General features: G+C 43.1%; 1 protein-coding gene across 1 annotated transcript in view; it reads left to right on the plus strand.

The window, feature by feature from the left end:
- gldc (glycine dehydrogenase (decarboxylating)) overlaps positions 1–19,240 on the plus strand; it is a 180,250-nt gene that overhangs the window by 36,677 nt on the left and 124,333 nt on the right. The window contains exon 3 of the mRNA XM_078570563.1: positions 902–1,037. Within this exon, the coding sequence (XP_078426689.1) occupies positions 902–1,037 (136 nt within the window). The remainder of the gene's footprint in view (positions 1–901; positions 1,038–19,240) is intronic.

Here is a 19,240-nt window from a genome sequence, read left to right on the forward strand (position 1 = left end):
CCTTACCTGGTCTGGCCTACGTATGATTCCAGACCAACAGCAATGTGGTTGACTCTTAACTGCCCTTTGAAATGGCCTAGCAAGCTACTCAGTTCAAGGGCAATTGGGGATGTGCAACAAATACTCACCTTGACAGCAATAGCCACATTCCATGAAAGAATAAATAATTTGGACACTGCTGAATGCACATTCTGCAATAAACCAGCTCCATTGGGCAGTGTTTTAATACATTAACTTTTGCTTAAAACTACTCCTTGATATATTTGAGTAGTAACTGCTGCAGTTGAATGTGTTCATCACACATGTGTCCTTCAACAAAGGAAAACTGCCACCCTTACACTGTCTTGCGTGCACATGACTGTAGTTCCACAGCAATGTGTTTGACCTTTAACGACCCTCTGAAACGGTGGGTTTAAAAGCCAACTTGGTGTCAGCATAGGCATGTTATGCCCGAGTGGCAGGGAAGGGGATGAAAATGGCCGCAAGGGAGCTGTGGGAGCCCAAGACTGTAACTGATCGTCTTAATATCGAGCTATGGGAATTTTGTAGTTCACCCAAGACTTGGTGACGATTACATCAACTAGCTATGGTGGGATAGCTAACAAACGAACTAGTCCTAACCTTGTCAATATTTCAAATTTGAAAATGTTGTCCATTTTATCCAGCGCTGTTACTTTTGGAGATAAATGTGATGTGAATTGAAGCCATCATTCAAGGGGAAGGGGAGATAAAGTCAATTTTGTTTCGCAAAATAAATTGTGAATGCACACTAGACCACAATTTACCAGCCTTTTTTTGATTTTCCTTCCTTCCCAATTTGTGGTAATTTAACTTGACTTGTTTGTAACTTTTTTAAAGTGAGATGAGTAGATGCGACTTTTTTGTTTCTTTTTCCCCTTAGGCGAAAATGAAATCCTTGCTAGCCTACACAAGATTGCAAGCAAGAATAAGCTCTGGAGGTCTTACATCGGAATGGGCTACTACAACTGCTCAGTACCACAAGCAATTCTCCGCAACTTGCTGGAAAATTCAGGATGGTAAGACAAAAGCTTTCTAATTTCAAATGTACTCTTAAATAGTCTAAATTCAGGAGTGATCGGTCCTCTAATGGTTGAGTGTATAGAAGCAGGTGCCTGGGGTGCACAGAGGCACAGTGACTAGAGGGTCCTGGGTTTGACCCCCTCGTATCTGGCATGTTAGCTGATCTCCATTGGGTAGTAACTGGAATCTGCTACTTTGGGCTAGTGCTGTAGTGGCTCCTGCTCCAGATTTTGCTTTCAAGAAGCCCTGTTTGCCGTTGTATTTATTTCTCTTGACTTATCTCCCAAATATTTGAGGACTGGTCAGGGCACATATGAAAGAACTACTCGTGGCTTTCCCTATTGCACTACTCCAAAAGGAGACCCGGACTGGTGAACCTGTAGAAAGTCCAGACAACATCATATTTTCAGAGTTCTTTGCTGCTGGATCTGAAACAATCAGCCTGAGTGGCAGCTCTGGATGATGGCATGTGACTGGGATTGGGAAGCATCACCAATTGGTGCACAAGAACAGGTCATTTATCCAGTGGAATGTCTGCTGGAGGTCTCATGGATGTAAGGAAAGATATACTTTCCATGGAGGGAGTGCAACGAAAGTTCACTAAATTAATTCCTGGGGTGGAGGAGTTGTCCTGTGAGGGATGATTAAATTGACTGGGCTTTTATTCTCTGAAGCTTAAAAGAATGAGAGGTGATCTGATTCAAACATACAAAATTCTTACAGGGCTTGACAGGGTAGGGTAGATGCAGGAAGGATGTTTTCTCCTAGCTGGGGTGTTTAGAACCAGTGGAAACAGGCTCAGAAGAAGGGGCAGGCCATTTAGGACTGAGATAAGGAGTAATTTCCTCACTCGGAGGGTGGCGAATCTTTAGAATTCTCTGCCCCAGAGGGCTGTGAAGGCTCAGTCATCGAGTATGCTCAAGACCCGGTCGATAGATTTCTACATATTAAAAACATCAAGGGATATGGAGATAGTGCAGGAAAATGCTGTTGGAACAGCCATGATCTCATTGGTGGAGCAGGCTTGAAGGGCTGAATAACCTACTCCTGCTCCTATTTCTTATATTCTTATGTAGGTTGCAGGAGAAACTACTTTCCCAGTCCAGATCTCTGGGATGGCCCAAAATGGCTTGTGGTGCAATATTAAAATGATGCTGGATTGTTTTCCTGACTTGAGTGAAATGCAGCAATGGCACGAATACCTCCCAAGTTCCAGCTTGTCTAAGAAATTGGGTTTAACTGCCAGGATTTTGATTTAAAATTTTTTTTAAAAAAATGGGCACATCACAAAAGTGTATTGCACAAGCCCTTTACACCTTGCTGTTAAACCGCCTTCCAGAATTGCTTAGTGCTAATACATTTTCATGTGAAGAAAGCAATCTGCTACAATTGCTGTGGTAATACCATTCTAGTAAGGCTGTAAGATTTTTTTAAAAATCAATTTAATCACCATCGCAAACTGTTGAGCCCAGATTTTCATCCCTGGGTTGTGTGCGCAGAGTTGGGAGATTTTCCGGCTTGGTGAACTCAATGTCCGCCTGCAGGTCGGATTTTCAATCTGCCGGGAGGGAGGTGGTGGCAGGCTGAAAGACAAGCCTAGGCGGGCTACCCTGGAATGAGTGTGGAGGTGAGCTGGGCAGAAGGCCCAACTCTGTGCTCCAGCACTGTTTAAGTAAACTTTAGGTAAACATAGCTCTCCAGCCCTCACACCCCCTTCCCCTGCCCATCCCCACACACACTGCCCCATCCATGCTAACCCATACCCCTCCAACCAACCCTTTGCCCTTATCCCCTCCGTGCCATCTCACCGAGGATCCTTGGACAGTTTCTTGATAGCTTTGCCATTTCCTTGACAGCTGGACAGTTCTAGTGAGTTTGTGCAGAAAAAGTACATAATCGTGTTCACTTTTAACGATCCCAAAGGGTTCTTTCCCTCTCCCAAAGGGGTCCTGGGACCCTATCCAAAGGGGCACCTTACCTCTCCAAAGGGACACCCTGGCTATCCAAACACATCCACCAAGTTCAGATCTCCTCTTACCTGTTCTTATCTGCACACACTTGGTTTCGCACTCCTGGCCTTCTGATATCCCACTTCAGTGGAGGCCAGCCAGTGATTTAAATGGCACATGGGTGAACTCCAGCCCGCAGCCCCCCCCCCCCCACTCCCCAAACCCCTGAAGATAGGAATGCTGGAAATGTGGATGCTGGACTTAAGAAATTTCAGCCATTTCCATGATGTTCACAACAACCAAGAGCCTCTCCGTCATGGCAAAAGTTTTGGCCTTAGTTAAAGAAACTGTCACTTGGTTCATCTATATCAGGTCCATTCTGATTGTGCCTACAACATTAAAAAAAATCCTTGTTTTGACACTTGAAACACTATAGGCTTTGTACATCCATTTCATTATGGCTTGCACTCATTAATTTAGCATGAAGATTTGCAATGCTTTTTTTAAAAAAAGGCCCTTGAGGGGTAGCTGGTGTTGCAGAAAACATTAATGTACTTTGATGACAGTGCACTATCTCATGTCCTGCTTTGCAGTTGATCACTCTATTCTTCGCTGCCTCTCCATTTTGCATTGCCTTAACTTGTGTTCCACTCTTGTCCCAGTAAATCCAATGCACCTCTTGACGATTTTCCTCACTTCTACATGGTCACATTGTATGTTATTTGAAAAGCTTAGCACGTTGCCCACAGCACCACACTAAATATGTGCCATTTTGATTTATTTTATTTATCTAAAACTCTTTGCAATCCAATTAATCTTTTATGACCAGCAATTTGTGCATGTTTTTATATCCCGATAACTGAATACTATTGACCTCCTCTTGGTCCTGGGGAACACCTTTCAATGCAATATCCCAATCCAGGCGGTGGAGCTGCTGCTCTTATTCTGCTTAATGCGAAAAGCTGTGGGTTTGGAAGGTGCTGTTGAAGAAGCCTTGGGCAGAAAATAAAAATGAAACGATTTTTGTATGGGGGAGATGGTGGTGTAGTGGTAATACCATTGGACTGGTAACCCAGAGGCCCAGGCTAATATTTTGGGGACGTGTGTTCAAATCTCACCATGGCAGCTGGTGTAATTTAAATTCAATTAACAAAATCTGGAATTGAAAGCTGGTGTCCGTAATGGTAACCATGAAACTATCATTAAGATAAAAGCAAAAAACTGCGGATGCTGGAAATCCAAAACAAAAACAAAAATACTTGGAAAAACTCAGCAGGTCTGACAGCATCTGCGGAGAGGAACACAGTTAACGTTTCGAGTCCGTATGACTCTTCAACAGAAACTATCATTGTTGTAATAACCCATGTAGTTCAGTAATGCTTTTAGGGAAGGAAAATTGCTGTCTTTACCTGGTGTGGCCTACATGTGACTCCAGACCCACAGCAATGTGGTTGACCCTTAACTGCCCTCTGAAATGGCCTAGCAAGCCCCTCAGTTCAAGGGCAATTGGGGTGGGCAACAAATGCTGATCTTACCAGCAACGCCCACATCTCATGAAGGAATAAAAAACGTGAATAATGAAAGTAGAAATTAACTGGCTGGTAAAAAGAAATGTGAAGATCTATAGGAAGTTCAAGAGGGCTGTAGTTCCTGATTGTTGAATAATGTCTTCAGGCCATGTTCTTATTTTTAGCCACATGTTTCTAATCACAAGACCAATATAGTATGCTGCAAATATTAACTTGAATGGGTGGCAAGCATAAGCGACTTGTTACCAAGTAGCATTTGATGTGTTGTACCCCTCCCTGTTTGCTAAGAAACTCAACCCAAGTCACTCAGTATGACCAACCCATCCCTAGCATACCTTTCATTATAAACTAATCTTAACGCTTACAATTGGGAAGTTTATTAATCCAGATTTAGATACTGAATTTAATTATCTTTCTCAGCCACCCTGTGTCTGTTTATATGGACAATATTGTTCTTATCTGACTGTTAGCACTGTGGATATCGGAAACATTTGACAATCTTTTAAAAACTTCACTGCATGGTCTGACTGACAAATAGCTCAATTGTAATATCTATTTGGTTAAGATGTATGGTGTAGCAGAGAAAGGCAATATAAGCTTCAAAGATAATCATGCCTTGCGCCAGTCAAAACCTTGTTTGATTTGGTCAGCTATTGGGCTAGGCTTTATGCCACTTTCCCACTCCCCAGCCAGCCATGTTGTTTTCTTAGAGCTGAGCAGCTGAAGCGAGAAAAGCCACTAAGATGCATCTCCAGCCATGCACTGCTTTCTGTGGTTTGGTGCCGTTTGAGAATTTTATCTACTCATATATGTGTGCGCGCACGCTGACTAAATACAATTAAGGAAAACACTGCCTCACCATTTGCACTAATACAGCTGAATTTTTCCAACCTGGGGTGGTGGGCTTGCAGGTAGGGGGCCTGGATAACAGCAGAGCATCAACTGAACCATACAAGGCCGTCTTATTTGTAACATTCCTGGCATCTAATGACTGTGACATAGGCAACTTTTTTTTTCTCTCAACTTATCTGCAACTTTTGACAAAGTTGACCGCACATCATCCTCTAACGCCTCACCATTATCATCCGGCTGGGTGGGGCTACTCTCAGCTGGTTCTATTCTTATCTGTCTAATCATAGCCAGAGAATCACTTGCAATGGCTTCTCTTCCTGCTCCAGCACCGTTATCTCTGCTCCCCAAGGATCTATCATCCTCCTCATCCATATGCTGCTCCTTGGTGACATCATCTGAAAGCTCCGCATTAGTTTTCACATGTACGCTGACCACACCCATCTCTACCTCACGAACACCTCTTTTAACCCCTCCACTGTTGCTAAACTCTGACTGCTTATCTGATATCCAGCAGTCGATGAGCAGAAATTTCCTGCTGAAGACTGAAGCCATAATTTTCGGTTCCCTAGCTACCAACTCCATCCACCTCTCTGGCAACAGTCTTGAGATTAAGCCAGTCTGTTCGCAACCTTGGTGTTACATTTGATCCCAAACTGAGCTTCCAGCTTCATTTCTGCTATCACTAAGACCTCCTATTTCCTTCGCAACATTGGGCAACATTTTCCTGTCGGGGAGCGGAGCCCGCTCGCTGACACGTAAAATGACACGTGGTGCCGTCACCGTGCGTCATTCAGATATTCAGTTCGGCGGGCGTCGGCTGCGTGCCCACTGACCTGTCAAAGACCTATTAAGGCCTGTTTAAAAAGTAATTAACTGTGCTGCCCGTCCAACCTTAAGGTTGGCGGGCAGGCGAAGAGCCCAGGAGGCCTTCGCATTTTTCATGAAACCTCATCCATGGGCGGGATGAGGTTTCATGAAGGGCTTACCATTTAAATAAAACTTTTTGAAATAAATAATGGACATGTCCCAGCTCATGTGACGGTTTCACATGAGGGGACATGTCCTTAGATTTTTTTACCCACCTTTATTCAAATTTCCTTAACTTAAACAAATCTCCCTGAGGCACTTCCATGTTTCAGGAAGATCTCTGCGCTCCTTCACACACATGCGCGAAAGAGTGCAGGGAACCACTGAGGGAATCTCCTCCCCCCACCCACACACACACAGGGAGTGAGCTTCCGGGTGCACGTCATAAGGCCTGCCCATGTAAAATGGCGGTGCGGATCCGATTGGGTTCGCGCACAACCCCGCCACCCCCCGCCCCGGGCAGGGGGAAATTTCTGGCCATTGCCTCTATCTCAGTTCATCTGTTGCTGAAAGCCTCAATCATGCAGTTGTTACCTCTAGACTTGACTATTCCAATATCCCACGTTCAACCGTCTGTAAACTTGAGGTTATCCATGTCTTAACTCAAGACCAGTTCCCCTATCATCCTCGTACGCACTGACCTACATTGGATTCCAGTCAAGCAACGTCTTGTTTTCAAATCCCTCCATGACCTCACATGCCCTCACCACCCCAACTATCTCTGTGATCTTCTCCAGCCCTACAACCCTCCAAGATATCTGCGTTGCCCTAATTCTGGCCACGTGAGCATCGCTGATTTTAATTGCTCCGCCATTGGTGGCCATGCCTTCAGATGCCTGGGACGTAAGCTCTGGACTTCCCTCCCTACACCTCTCTGCCTCTCTAAGTCACTTTCGTCTTTTTAAGACACTCCTTAAAACCTATCTCTTTGACCAAGCTTTTGGTCATCTGCTTATGCGCGTCAGGGTTATATTTTGTTTCAAAATGTCATGTGAAGTTTTGGGACGTTTTGTTACATTTAAAGGTGCTAAATAATAGAAATTGTTGTATACTTGACACAAACAAATTGCAGGGACCATTGGTAGATTTTATCTAACTACACTGTGCTTGTATTCGTTGTACGAGCTTGTTCCTGAACTAGATGGCAAAAGTAATGCCTGAAGTTTATCATCAGATACGGTTGGTGTTCAGGACAATTACTGTGTAAAATTGACAGCAACCTCTGGCTTCTGCATATACGTAGTTAAGTGCAGAAATCCAGGAAATGCTGTCTGTGATGCCAGCTCCCCCACAGGCTACATTGGGGGGATGGGACGGGGGGGTTTATGGACGAGGTGGGAGGGAAAGTGAGGGGTGAAGGGGTGCCTATAACCCATACAGATCTGGGTGGATGTCCCAGCAAATAGAGGCGGGCCTTCTAATGTGTCCACCTTGTCATCTGCCCACCTCCGTTTCCACCTCAGGCTTGCTTTGGGAGGCAGTGGCCCCAACTCCAGCCTGTCCTTGCCACCCTGACATGAATATAACATAGGGGGATTCTGCTGGGCAGAAGGCAGGATCGTGATGTCAAGAAATCTCCTGGCTCATGATTCCTGCCTCGGAGGGGAAAATCCAGTCCTGTGTATTCCCCTCCCTCCCAACCTTCATTTCACGTTCTGTAAAATGACTAAGAAGCAAATGATAATCTCTGTTTCTTTCCTTCCTGGTTTGTTGTGTGAGAAATCTTCAATGGGCTGGACTGCTCAGCCTGCTTGGTGACATCACAGTTTTTGGACACCAGAGATCCCCTATAGATGAGACCAGAATGAAATTGATGTATTAATAGGGCAAATTGATGCCACAGCAGAGCCTGCTAGATCCTTGAGTAGATTTCTTCAAGGTCGGCAGCAAATACCATCCCTTCGCTGCTGACCTTAAACTCCAGTCAAATGTTTTACCCATTGCTGACATCTGCAATAGCAGCACTGTCATCTTCCACGTGTCTATGTTTTGTTGAGCTATTTTCTTAAACAAAGTTTTGTTAATGATATCAAATTTAATGGAAAGTCAAATAATAACTGATGCTGAAATCAAAGTGGTGAATTGAGTTTTGTGCGTATGTTTAGCTCGTTTTTCTTTTCAAATATGGTTTCTCCAGCAAAGCATTTATGTCATTAATTTGGGCACATTTAGAATTTAATACCTTCCTCATGCTGGTTGAGGGGAGTGGGGAAAGAAAATGGCATTTCTTTATCACTGTACAGCTTGTCAGAGGATTGAGATATGAGTGGATACTAAAATGCTTTGGGATGGTTTGGTCTGTATAGAAACTGAGAACAGTTTACTATCTTTGGGATTGGGTAATTTGCCAATGGTTCCTGTGATTTAACTGTGACAGGGCTAATGACTGTCTTACTTGCATGATGATAGGTGTTGTAGGGGTCAAAAAATATCACTTTCTGTAAAACATGAGGTGGTCATTGTACATTGTGGTGTGTCACTGACTTTCCTGGCCTGGGTTTTGTGGGCTTCCAGGAATGGGCTCTAGACTGACTGGGCTCTAGTTGGAATCTGTGAATCAGCATGTGTCCCACAGATATTGACCATGTTTGTTGAAGAGGATTGTATTCTATTGCAGTCAAAAGGCATGAGTGGGGAGAGTGTAGGAGGGGGAAGGCTATGTTATTTTGCCAGGGAATTTCACTCTTGAGGATGGACCTAATAAGTATAACAGTTCATGAAAAGGGCTTACGATGCCTGTCTTTTTATGACCTTTTTAAATTGCTCTCTTAAAGTTGAAAGAGGGTGTAACCTTCTGACGCTGAAGGCTTTAGAGAGCAGTGGAATTTGTGCATCCAGGAAGGTCAGAGCATGAAAATTCAGGGGGATAGTTGGCTGACTGAAAGCAAGAAAGATTAGGGATCCAAGGTAGCTGTTCAGTGTGATAGAAGGTGGGAAATTGCATTCTCCAAGGATCTGTGCTGGGACTATTGTTGCAATTTATAGCTGACTTCAACTTAGGAGTCAAAGGAATTAAGAGTTTCTAAATTTGCAGACAAAGCCAAATTGGAAGGCATAGTCAGCTATGACCACAAACGATGTTAATTCCCAGAGGGAAACTTGGCTTACAGGCCATATTGATCTCAGCAATAAAAAGTCCAGTAACACTTAATGGGATTTTAAAAATTAAAAGTAAACATTTTATTAACAAGAATAAAAGAAAACTTAAGCACACAAGATTACAGATACACAGTTAAACTTAGTCTTATAAAACATTTCCCCAAAAGGCCACTCTATTTGGTTAAGCTGCAAGTAAACACCTTCAGGCAACACTCCCTTATAGATAAACAAAAACAGAATTACCTGGAAAAACTCAGCAGGTCTGGCAGCATCGGCAGAGAAGAAAGGAGTTGACGTTTCGAGTCCTCATGACCCTTCAACAGAACTGAGTAATATTAGGAGAGGGGTGAAATATAGGTTGGTTTAAGGTGGGCGGGGTGGTGGGGGGAGAGAAGTTGGGGGCGGGGGGGGTTCGGTGGGGTGGGGGTGTGGTTGTAGGGACAAGCAAGCAGTGATAGGAGCAGATAATCAAAAGATGTCACAGACAAAGGAACAAAGAGGTGTTGAAGGTGATATTATCTAAACGAATGTGCTAATTAAGAATGGATGGCAGGACACTCAAGGTACAGCTCTAGTGGGGGTGGGGTGGAAAGACTAACAGGGCATTAAAGGTATAGATTTAAAAATAATGGAAATAGGTGGGCAAAGAAAAATCTATATAAATTATTGGAAAAAACAAAAGGGAGGGGGAAGAAACGGAAAGGGGGTGGGGATGGAGGAGGGAGTTCTAGATCTAAAGTTGTTGAATTCAATATTCAGTCCAGAAGGCTGTAAAGTGCCTAGTCGGAAGATGAGGTGCTGTTCCTCCAGTTTGCATTGGGCTTCACTGGAACAATGCAGCAAGCCAAGGACAGACATGTGGGCAAGAGAGCAGGGTGGAGTGTTAAAATGGCAAGCGACAGGGAGGTTTGGGTCTTTCTTACGGACAGACAGCAGGTGTTCTGCAAAGCGGTCGCCCAGTTTCCGTTTGGGGTCTCCAATGTAGAGGAGACCGCATTGGGAGCAACAAATGCAGTAGACTAAGTTAGGGAAAATGCAAGTGAAATGCTGCTTCACTTGAAAGGAGTGTTTGGGCCCTTGGACGGTGAGGAGAGAGGAAGTGAAGGGGCAGGTGTTGCATCTTTTGCGTGGGCATGGGGAGGTGCCATTGGTGGGGGTTGAGGAGTAGGGGGTGATGGAGGAGTGGACCAGGGTGTCCCGGAGGGAACGATCCCTACGGAATGCCGCCAACGGGGTGAAGGGAAGCTGTGTTTGGTGGTGGCATCATGCTGGAGTTGGCGGAAATGGCGGAGGATGATCCTTTGAATGCGGAGGCTGGTGGGGTGATAAGTGAGGACAAGGGGGACCCTATCATGTTTCTGGGAGGGAGGAGAAGGTGTGAGGGCAGAAGCGCGGGAGATGGGCCGGACACGGTTGAGAGCCCTGTCAACGACTGTGGGTGGAAAACCTCAGTTAAGGAAGAAGGAGGACATGTCAGAGCAACTGTTTTTGAAGGTAGCATCATCAGAACAGATGCGACGGAGGCGAAGGAACTGAGAGAATGGGATGGAGTCCTTACAGGAAGTGGGGTGTGAGGAGCTGTAGACCAGGTAGCTGTGGGAGTCGGTAGGCTTGTAATGGATATTGGTGGCCAGTCTATCACCAGAAATTGAGACAGAGAGGTCAAGGAAGGGAAGGGAAGTGTCAGAGATGGACCATGTGAAAATGATGAAGGGGTGAAGATTGGAAGCAAAATTAATAAATTTTTTCAGGTCCCGACGAGAGCATGAAGCAGCACCGAAGTAATCATCGATATACCGGAGAAAGTTGTGGGAGGGGGCCAGAGTAGGACTGGAACAAGGAATGTTCCACATACCCCATAAAGAGACAGGCATAGCTGGGGCCCATGCGGGTACCCATAGCCACACCTTTTATTTGGAGGAAGTGAGAGGAGTTAAAGGAGAAATTGTTCAGTGTGAGGACAAGTTCAGCCAGACGGAGGAGAGTAGTGGTGGATGGGGATTGTTGGGGCCTCTGTTCAAGGAAGAAGCTAAGGGCCCTCAGACTATCCTGGTGGGGGATGGAGGTGTAGAGGGATTGGACGTCCATGGTGAAGAGGAAGCGGTTGGGGCCAGGGAACTGGAAATTGTTGATGTGACGTAAGGTGTCAGAGGAATCACGGATGTAGGTGGGAAGGGACTGGACAAGGGGAGAGAGAAGGGAGTCAAGATAACGAGAAATGAGTTCTGTGGGGCAGGAACAGGCTGACACGATCGGTCTGCCAGGACAGTTCTGTTTGTGGATTTTGGGTAGGAGGTAGAAGTGGGCCGACCAAGGTTGGTCGACTATCAGGTTGGAAGCTGTGGGAGGAAGATCTCCAGAGGAGATGAGGTCAGTGACAGTCCTGGAAACAATGGCTTGATGTTCAGTGGTGGGGTCATGGTCCAGGGAGAGGTAGGAGGAAGTGTCTGCGAGTTGACGCTCAGCCTCTGCGAGGTAGAGGTCACTACCTTATAGATGTTCAACTATAAAAAAAATCCAGTAATATTACTCAAGGCAAACTGCTGTAGCTTCAATAAAGGTGTAACCACATGACCTGTAACTCTTCCACTCTGCTGTGAAAATCCAGACTTCAGAATAAAACTGCTTTTTGCAGCCTTAGACTTTTCTGGCTTGACTGCATAGTTGATTCAAACTGCATCCTCTCCTAGCCTACAGCTCCAGCTGCTACATCTCTCGACTCCAGCTCAACAGTTCAAAACAGCTACCTAAAGCTCTCCACAGTAACTCTAAAATACCTTCTCTTTTCACCAGATTCCATTGTTTTCACGCCTCTTTGAAACTCCAATCCTCCCAAATATAAGATCTTTCATGTTTCCATCTTGTCTTTGCTTTCGGGTCAACAAAATAGAATACCACAACTCCCCCACCTATTCTACTTATCTGTGGAACTCCTGCAAGATGCAATGGAGTAAAGGGGTCTGGGAAGTCAAATGCACAAATCACTTCAAGTTGGAACCTAGGTCAATTAGGTCATAACCAAAGCAAACCGTGCAAGCACTAGAGTTTATTTCTAGAGAGAGAGAGAATTGAAAAATAAAGAAGTTAAACTAAACTTGTATTGAACCTTGTTTAGATCACACTGGAAGTATTGTTTGCAGTCCTGTCGCCATATTCTATAAAGACAATGAGGCACAGGAGGGATGCAATTTGATTTACAAGCATGATACCAGAACAGCAAGCTTGTACTTATCAGGGAAAGGATGAGCAGGTTGTGTCCCTTCTCTTGAAATGAGAAGGCTGAAGGGTGGCCCAATAGAGGTTTTTAAAATTCTGAAAGGTTTGGATACATAGAGACTGTTTTACACTTGTGGAGATGTATCCTAGGCCTAACCATCTTAGGGTGCTTCATGTTATGACACAGCAGTTGGTAACGCTGAATTGTTTAAAAAAACCAGAGGGAAACTTTAAACAACTATCATAACCTATAATTTGCACTTGGTATGTTTGAGATGCAACTCTGAATTCAGGCATAAAACCACCAGTTCTCGAGAGGTTTTTATATAAAACTACATGAGACATTTGTTAATTTTCACAAGTTAAATATATACACATGGCTACAAATTACTACTATCATAATCTTTAACAAATTCCCAAACTAATCTCCATTAAGGCAACAGCAACCCATAGACTTTAAGCAGGCACCAGGCAAAGCATTTTCACCGTATAAATTCAAAGTGAGGTTCCTTTCACTTTGGTTCCTTTGCAGACACAGTGGTAGGCTTACAGGCTTTGATGTTGCATGCCTCTGCCCTGCACACACAACTGCTATCTGTTATACCCAGCACATCTCTTTGAATGTAAATTCTCATTGTATCAGCAGCCCCTTTGAACTCCACCTCTCCTAACAACAAAACCCCTTTTATAATACCAATTTTGTTAGTAATATAAACATTGCTTGGCCTCTGTTAGCTAGGTGCCAGATTTCACTACCGTTCAACAAAATGCAAATACACTCTATCTCTCATACATCTCAAAACTAATTTACATCAAATTACCCAGACCAACTGGCTTTAATTCAATTATGACACCCACAGGCTAAACCTCTATTTAAAAAATTAAAAATTCCAACAACATATTATACATTAATAGCTTCATGACACTACATCAATGACCTGCTCTCCATCATACGGGCAGAAGTGGGAATGTAGCTGATGATTGCACAATATTCAGCACCATTTGTGCCTCCTTTATATAATTGAAGCAGTCTGTGCACATTTGCAGCAAGATCTGAGCAACATTATTTTTGGGCTGATAAGTGGCAAGCAGTATTTATGGCACACAAGTGCCAGGTGATGATGAGAGAATCAAACCATTTCACCATGACATTCAATGGTATTACCATTGCTGAATCCTCCCACTATCAACAGCCTGGGGTTACCACTGACCAGAAACTCAACTGGACCAGACTTATAAATACTTTGGCTACAAGAGCAGGTCAGAGGCTAGGAATTCTACAGCTAGTAACTCTCCTCCTAACTCCCCAAAGCCTGTCCATCATCTACAAGGCACAAGTCAGGAGTGTGATGGAATATTCTCCACTCGCCTGGAAGAGTGCAGTTCCATCAACAACTCAAGAAGCTTGACATCATTCAGGGCAAAGCAGTCCGCTTGATTGGTACCCCATCCTCCACCTCTAACATCCACTCCCTCCACCATAATTCTCAGTGGCAGAAGTGTGTACCATCTACAGAATGCATTGCAGCAAATCCCCATAATTCCTTCAACACCTGCCAAGCCCATGACCTCTACCACCTAGAAGGGCAAGGACAGCAGATGCAAGAGAACACTGCCTAATGCAAGTTTCCCTCCAAGCCACTCACCAGCCTGACTTGGAAATATATTGCCTTTCATTCACTGCTGTTGGGTCAAAATCCTGGAACTCCCTTCCTAACAGCTCTGTGGGTGTACCTACATGACATGGACTGCAGCGGTTCAAGAAGGCAGCTCACCAGCACCTTTCCAAGGGCAATTGGGAATGGGCAATAAAAATGCCACCCTACCCAGAGATGCCCACATCCTTGAAATAAGAAAAAAAACAACTCTTTGATTCTGTAACCTATGTGAATAATTTCTGTTTCTAATTGGCTTCTCTCCGGAATTGCTAACTTTTATGGGTATAATCATAAACACCCTGGCTCTACGAAGAGGTCCAGAAATGGGTCATCCATTGAAGATAAACATAGGCTAGCATTTAATTGTAATTAACTCCAAGCTTGTTTAAATTGCATTAATTTGAGATGCATGCCAGTTTCTTAACCAGATGTTTCCATTTATCCTACATTTACCATTTTAATTCCTAAAACTGAAATGTTGTATTCTAAAACATATGAATTATGAACTAGATATTCACAGCAGTACTTGGGGACATCCTGAAGCTGCCTTCATGCAGCTGGTGTGAGTTTGGATGACCTGAATATTGGAAGAGGAATAGTTAGGAAATAAGAAATGCTTAATTTTCTCTGGCATTCACTTTTGATTCTGCTGATTTTCTTTTTTTTGCCCTAACCTCAGTCGGAGAGTCAACATTTGACAATTACAGCCTAGCAGCTCTTAACTGTGTTTAGCATTTGAGCAAATAAATTCAATTATGAGACAACCCATGAAATGCTGCACAACATGTCAAACCTTTTAGCTGTAATCCTTTGTGGCTCAAGGTGAGGTGTTGACAATGTGAGGAGATGATTGTTAAACTGGATTAGCAACCTCATGACAGAATGTAAACAGATTATAATAAATGAAGATGAATAGCAGCTCCAGAACTTGTTGTTCCTTTTCATTTGAGCATGTCTTACAGAGGAGTTAAAGTGACATTTACCTTTCTGATAATATCACCCTTTTTACCGGGCGACGAACTGACCATCTTGAAGGTGAGCAGCAGTCACAACAATTTACAGTTGTGTAATTACTTTAAACAGAGGAAAATATCCCAAGCAGATGGGAGAAAGTTTAGGAATGAAGCAAGAGTTGGGAAAAAATGACTGAAGGTGAGGAGAAACGTAACAAGGTGGTGGAGTTTAGGATGAGATCCCAGATCCAAATCAGGAGGCACATATAGATAATATAGTTGGGCCATGCTTGTGTCCATAATGATGAACTGGACTGTTCTACTGTATAAAATTACAAAGTGGTTTCACTCTCAAGGCTTGAACTCTCTTGGCATTGGCAATTGATCACATCTGCTATATGCTAGAGCAACCAAATAGCGAAGATCATTGGAAAACTTGAATATCTTTTTAGAAATTTTTCTCTCCAGCTGTTGCTGTTGACAACTTTAATGTTGCAAAAAGTGTATTCACTCAAAATATTATTGGCCCTTTTAGCGGAATTTTTGCAAAAGCCCTTTTATACACTCTTGAACTCAAAGTTCAAAGCCATATAGCCAACAGATGTGAGCATGGTCTACATTGTGCTCAAGTCTATTTCTTTTATCACCAAGGAGATTTGACTGAACATTTACTTATACATAACATTTTGACCAGACTAGAGTTGTTTATGTCTGCACCACATTTAATAGGTATATCTGTATGAACATACAAGTTAGGAGCAGGAGTAGGCCATTTGGCCCCTTGAGCCTGCTCCATCATTCAATAAGATAATGGCTGATCTTATTGTGGCCTCAACTCCACATTTCTCCTATCCCTAATAACCTTTGACTCCCTTGTTAGTCAAGGATCTATCTACCTTTGCCTTAGAAACAGTCAATGACCCTGCCTCTACCGTTCTCTGGGGAAGAGTCCTAGAGACTCATGACCCTCAGAGAAAAAAATTCTTCTCAAAAATTCATCTTAAATGGGAGACCCCTAATTTTTAAACTGTATCCCCTAGTTTTAGTCTGTCCCACAAGGGGAAACATCTTTTCAGCACCCACCCTGTCAATCCCCCTCAGGATCTTATGTTTCAATAAGATCACCCCTCATTCTTCTAAACTCCAATAGCTATAGGCCTAGGTTGTCCAAGCATTCCTCAAAGGATAATTCCTTAAAATAAAGTTGCTGCACTTTTTTGTTGCAAAGCAAAAACTGTAGAAGCTGCATCGAGGGTAAAACTTCACATATCACCTCTTTTGCCTGTGAAACTGCCTGGCAGATATGTTCCAGGGAACTCTAGCCCTCCTATACAGAACTTAAATTGCATAACGCAATAATACTTGCTAAATTATGGTTCCTTCAGCATCCATTAACCTATGGGAAATCTGTTGTCTCTTGTTATTTCAGTAGTTTCCCCAAGCCTTTCAAATACTCCAGACACTCTCCATGTTCAAATTTGTTAGAAATCTGTCCTTGCTCCAGTTCTTAGCCTGTTATGCTAATTAATCTATAATGCCAAATTAAGGCATGTCATTACTACAGCAGAAGGCATAGCTAGTTAGAAGTTAGTTAGAAGAAAATCCCTCAAATTGAGTGAATATTTTTGGGTTGACCTGTTTTGTAAGGAAGTGCTTAGACAAGTCCACATTGACCTCATTTCAGAACAATCTCCCGTTGTGTGCAAACTAGTATAGGAAGATCTATTTTACATAACCTCGCACTTAAAGCAGCTGGTCTGTTTATTGCAGACTCTTACACCCTGAAATCTGATGTAGTGAGAGTCAGTGTGGGAGACCTAAGAAATTTAAAATAATCCTGTAGGTTAATTAAAAATGTAAATGTGAGCAGCAAAAAATGTAAACGTGCAAGCAAATTTGGAGATAAGTATTTTTTCCTACCTGCTGTCGTCCAAATTAACCCAGCACCAAATGATTGAATTTCCTATTTAGTTGTTTCTTTGCCTTGTTTTGCTTGTGCCTGCAAGAGCATGGCTTTGTAATTTTTTTACAGCACAATGTTACAGTAGGGACATGTTACAAACGACCATAATTCAGTGTATTTCTGTGTGCTGAGCTAAGAAAAGAAATAGCCGGGGTGGATGAAGAATTACGTGAGCATGAGGGAGATTCTTAATGCAACAATCTTGCAAGGTGACTTAGGAACTGTCTTAAATCACACCAGTGTGATGTGAAAGTAGACAGTAAAGTTTGGAAAAGAATATATGAAGAAATTTGCTGTTGGAATAAATTTGCATAAATTGGTTGCCGGGAAGAAAAATGGAACTTGGAGATATATTTTCTACTGCACTTCTCCCTCTGTGTCATTTAAGTTTATATTGCTGTACATGTAGATCAATGTAAATATTACACCAGCAAATTCAGGCCTGTAGAATATGTTGTCCAGTTGTACATAATCCACTATTAGCACAAATAATTAAGTTGCATTTTTCATCAGCTTTCTGTCCAGTGTGCAGAAAATAAAAACATATAAAATGCAGATATGTCGGACAATTAAGACTATTCACTTACAATGCAATGTGCACTTGTTGGTCCACTTAGTCATGCTGCTATTTTTGTTTATAAATCATGAAGTATCCCATTTGTGGTCTCCTTAATACAATGATCAGTTTTTGAGAAGTACAAGCTTGTTATCACTCTGGACATGACTGTATCCCTGTCACTGCAGTGATGCTTCCAACGACTGAATTACTGCACTACTTTTAAACTGGAGAATATACTTCTGAAATGTGCCAAGTACATATCCATGTGATGAGTATAATGATCCCTTAAAGGCACAACACTGTAAAATAAATGAGGCACAGTGTGGTCTCTGATGCATCTGACAATATCAGTGTTTTTCTGAAACAGGCAGTCTGAGTGTTCTCCCTATCCATACCGATTTAGTCAGAAGTAGCAGTGTGTACTCTGAGCTACACTCTCTCTCTTTCATTTAGCTTGAGCAAACTAAAGAAGTCGGTTTTAAGGAGCATCTTGAAGGGAGGAGAGAGAGGCAGAGAAGTTGAGTGGGAATCTCAGTTTAGGATGAAGATGACTGAAGGTGCAATTGTGACTGATGTGGCGAAGAGAATAGAAATGCGCACATAGCCAGGGTTGGAAGAATGTAGAGTGGTTGCTAGGCTGGAGAAGGTTAATGATAAGGAGCTATGAACCCATGTTTTTAAAAAAGATTCTTTGATGGAATGTGGGTGTCCCTGGCAAGGCCAGCATTTGTTGCCTGTCCCTAATTACCCTTGAACTGAGTGACTGAAGCCATTTCAGAGGGCAGTTAGGAGTCAGCCATATTGCTATGGATCTGGAGTCACATGTAGGGACTTAGTGAACCAGATGGGTTTTCGCAATAATCAATGGTAGTTTCATGGTTACCATTACTGAGATGAGCTTTCAATCCCAGAACTTTTAATTGAATTTAAATTCCACCAGCTGCCTTGATGGGATTTGAACCTATGTGCCTAGAGCATTAGCCTGAGTCTCAGGATTACTAGTCTAGTGACATTACCACTACACCACTGTCTTCCTCAATAAAGCAGCTGCTTCGACAAGTAACCATCTAGACAGTGACTTCGCCCCCGTCAGCGAATTAAACTCTAATCTCCCACGTGACAGGTGGGGATACTAACTACCATACTAATGAGGAGCTAAATGCTCCTGAGAATACTGTTGAGAATAATAAAATGAGTCTTGAGGTAACAAAAGTATAGATGGGGATTTTTGCAGTCGATGGGCTAAGGCAGGGTCAGAGAAGGGCAGTGTTGTAGAGGTGGAAGTAGGCATTCTTTGTGGAGAGCCAGCAGAGGGCTAAAACCATCAAACATTGACAGTATTGTCTTACCTTCTTTTCACATACCACCTCCCTTTCAATACAACATGCTCTTCTGAATTACAAGCTGCAGTTGGTGTAAGTATGCAGCTGTCATTACACCTGTCCGTCCCCGCACCACAGCCTTACCCTTTTGCTTTTCTCCTTTCAGACACCCAAGAAGTGTAATCTAACCAGACAGTGAGGGATAGCAAGAAGAGTGATTTTGAAGGCACTG

This window comes from Cetorhinus maximus, chromosome 2 (assembly GCF_964194155.1).
Source record: "Cetorhinus maximus chromosome 2, sCetMax3.hap1.1, whole genome shotgun sequence".
Lineage (NCBI taxonomy): Eukaryota > Metazoa > Chordata > Chondrichthyes > Lamniformes > Cetorhinidae > Cetorhinus > Cetorhinus maximus.